Source organism: Olea europaea, chromosome 8 (genome assembly GCF_002742605.1).
Source record: "Olea europaea var. sylvestris chromosome 8, O_europaea_v1, whole genome shotgun sequence".
Classification (NCBI taxonomy): domain Eukaryota; kingdom Viridiplantae; phylum Streptophyta; class Magnoliopsida; order Lamiales; family Oleaceae; genus Olea; species Olea europaea.
Genome location: NC_036244.1, coordinates 3,162,290 through 3,165,302, shown reverse-complemented (window position 1 = coordinate 3,165,302; position 3,013 = coordinate 3,162,290). Strand labels below are relative to the sequence as shown.

Sequence of the window (3,013 nt, the reverse complement as noted above, 5' to 3'; positions counted from 1 at the left end):
TTTAGTTGTCAACTTCTTGTTACATAAAAATATTGGAACTTTGAGAATACAATAAAAATGGAAAAAATATGTACAAAAAATTAAGTCCACTGTCTTCAGCTGTTCCCAGGCAGGCAGGCCGGCCGGCTGCCCTCCTCTACCTCATAACCTTCTCATGCATATATAATACAAGTGCACACTCTTCCAATTCAGTTTGAAACAACTCTCAAACCGTGCAATATTGTAGCTAACGTGTTAAGTATCCACAAACAGACGTACGACTTTGTACTCGTATTGCATGCACGGAGATAGAAGATGAGGCAACGGGGGGCTTATTCGGGGCTAAGAATATCAGGCAAAACAGGACCTCATTCTTTGCCACTAGCTAGAATCAAGAAAATAATGAAGAATTCGAGCGACGAAGTGAAAATGATATCTGGTGAGGCCCCCATTGTTTTCTCCAAGGCATGTGAACTCTTTATAGAGGAATTAACCAAAAGGGCTTGGATGACGACAGTGCAAGCAAAGAAAAGGACACTTCACAAAGAAGATGTGGCTTCTGCTGTTATAAACACTGATATTTTCGACTTTCTTGTCAATCTTGTTTCTGAAAATTCTGGTAAATCATCTGAGGACCCTCAGCCTGTAATGAAGGCGTGAACAGTATGTATAAGTTTTCTTCTAATAACATATATGAAAACCTACGTTAAAATTGAACAATTCTACTTCTCCCGAGTGGTTAGGGTTTAGGAATTGTTGCTTCCACTACTGAGGTCAATGATCTATACTTTTACGTAAATTAGGTTTAACTAATTAATATATTTAAGCTGTTATAATTTCTTTGATTTTTAGATATTTGATCTTTAACTGAAATTCTGCAACTAATAGTTTGCAATTTATAGGATCTGTTGGTGTATGATTTTTGAATGAAGTTTAAACTTAATTTGACATTCTTCTCCGTTTAAATATGTTGTCCCGATTTGACTATTTTAATTGTTGTTTCACCACTCTCGACAAAGTGATAGTCAAGTCGGAACGATAAATTTGGACTTTATTTTTTATTGAATTTGTTTCAAATGAACTTATCATTTCCAATGAGGGAGAGAGAAAAAAAAAAAGGATAAGGAAACAAACAATTGATTGACTCCTGAGTCCGTCTTGCCATTCCCAATTCAAAAACAAAGGGAAAAAAGAAGTATAGTCATGAAAGTTAAAATAAAATATGAGTAATACTTTTAGAAAATAAAAGAAATGTTACCAAAAAAATAAATAAATTAAATAAAATAAATTAAACATTAAGTCCCTATTTGGTTAACTTAAAAAATGGATAAAAATCTAAATCAAAGTTAACAATTAATTTTAACTAAACATTTTATGGAATTCATTTTTTTTTTTTTTTTTTTCAATTTTCAATTTTCAATCAAATATTTTATTAAGCCCTTGTTTGTTGACCTTTAAAAAAAAAATTAATATTATTTTTTAAAGAACATGTGTTTAAAAAGTAGAAAAAATTTATGGATTTACGTGTAAAATGTTTTATTGTGTAAATGTATAGTTAAAAATGAGTATGAGAAACAAATTAAAGACCACCAAGAAGGAGCTAAATTTTATCAAAATCTACTTAAAATCAACTAAGGGTGAAGTGTTTTGATAGTTTTTCTTCCGGTTTTAAGTTATGTGAAAATCATGTTTAATTTTAATATCTAGCCTGTTTGGGAGTGATTTTAAAAATTGATTTTTTGACAGTTAGGAGAAATGTGGGGTCCAGTTGTGAGAGAAGAAATCAAATATGACGACTGAAACAGTGAAATAACGGTCAAAAAATCAATTTTTAGGGGGAAAAAATCACTTACAAATGGGCTGAGGAATTCATATATTTAAATAAATTGAGGACTTAGAATTTTACTTTAAAGGTTGGAGATCAAAAACCACATTACCTAAAAAGCCAAGTAGCCAACAACTTTAACGGTGCAAGAATCGTTTCTTGCCAATAATGCTATTTTTGTCATATGACTAAAAAGCTAGTGGAATTACGAGGACGATGTGTTTTCAAGATCTCTATTCAATACTTAAAAGTTACAATTTTTTTTTTCCAAAAATCAGATATAGGGCTTGTTTGAACCACATTATTTAAAAAAAAAAATACATTCTTTAACAGTGATTTGACATCATTTCAACCACACATTTTTCAATAAAATAATATTACACGCAAATCTAAAAATTTTCCTTACTTTTAACCACACATTTTTCATTGATTTGATATGAATAATGCATTTTTCCTAGAATGTGGCTCAAATATGGACATAATCAAAATTTTAAATATTAATAATATTATTAAAAAAAAAAAACTTATTAACATACTCCCATCTACCTCACCTCACTCATAAACCCTAAATTTATCTTCATTACTCTCTCTCCTTTCTCTATATATCTCACCATTTCTCTCTTATCTTCCTCTCCCGACTTTATACAGTCTTCCTCAATCGTCATCGTCAGAGAGCGCGTCAGTGAAGATCGTCTCTCTGCCATTTTCAATGTGATTGCCACCGATAAAAAAGTCATTCCTTGGTTGCAAATCGCGCAGGAGGCTCTGCAAATCAACGAGTAAAGCTATTCCTTCATTGTGAGCACCGTTGGAGACTTTGCGGATCCAATTGCAGTGGCCCAAATCACAGCTACAACGACTTAGATGTGGCTACAGCGGAGTAGATCGGGATCATGATAGATCGTGGTGGTGATATTTTTTTTTTGTTGCTCGATGGGTGGTACTGATTTCCATGCTTTGGTGGTGTTGGAGTTATAAGATGGCGATGGTGACGACGATGAGGTGTGGTGGTGGTACTGCATGCGGTTGTTGTGAGATATTGACGGTGATGATAACAATGGAGATGACGGTTAATGTTGTGGTGGCGTTGGTGAAGGCAGTAGGATTTTGTCGATTTTGGGGTTTTTTGTTTGGCGAAGGCAGTAGGATTTTGTCGATTTTGGGGTTTTTTGTTAGCAGTGGTGTAGCTGGATCTAGCGATGTATGTTG

General features: G+C 33.3%; 1 protein-coding gene across 1 annotated transcript; it reads left to right on the top strand.

Moving 5' to 3' along the window:
- Window positions 1–294: 294 nt before the first annotated feature.
- On the top strand, window positions 295–2,587 carry LOC111398175 (nuclear transcription factor Y subunit C-4-like). The gene is made up of 3 exons (XM_023025110.1): window positions 295–624; window positions 723–773; window positions 2,453–2,587. The coding sequence occupies exons 1-3, from the start codon at window positions 295–297 to the stop codon at window positions 2,585–2,587; spliced, it is 516 nt and encodes a 171-aa protein (XP_022880878.1).
- Window positions 2,588–3,013: the final 426 nt, after the last annotated feature.

Bases quoted from the DNA above. Each gene is read 5' to 3' on its own strand.
- LOC111398175 (XM_023025110.1), top strand. From the start codon at position 295: ATGAGGCAACGGGGGGCTTATTCGGGGCTAAGAATATCAGGCAAAACA. The intron at 625-722 runs GTAATGAAGGCG...CCGAGTGGTTAG, and splicing joins CATCTGAGGACCCTCAGCCT to GGTTTAGGAATTGTTGCTTC. The intron at 774-2,452 runs GTAAATTAGGTT...GACTTTATACAG, and splicing joins TCAATGATCTATACTTTTAC to TCTTCCTCAATCGTCATCGT.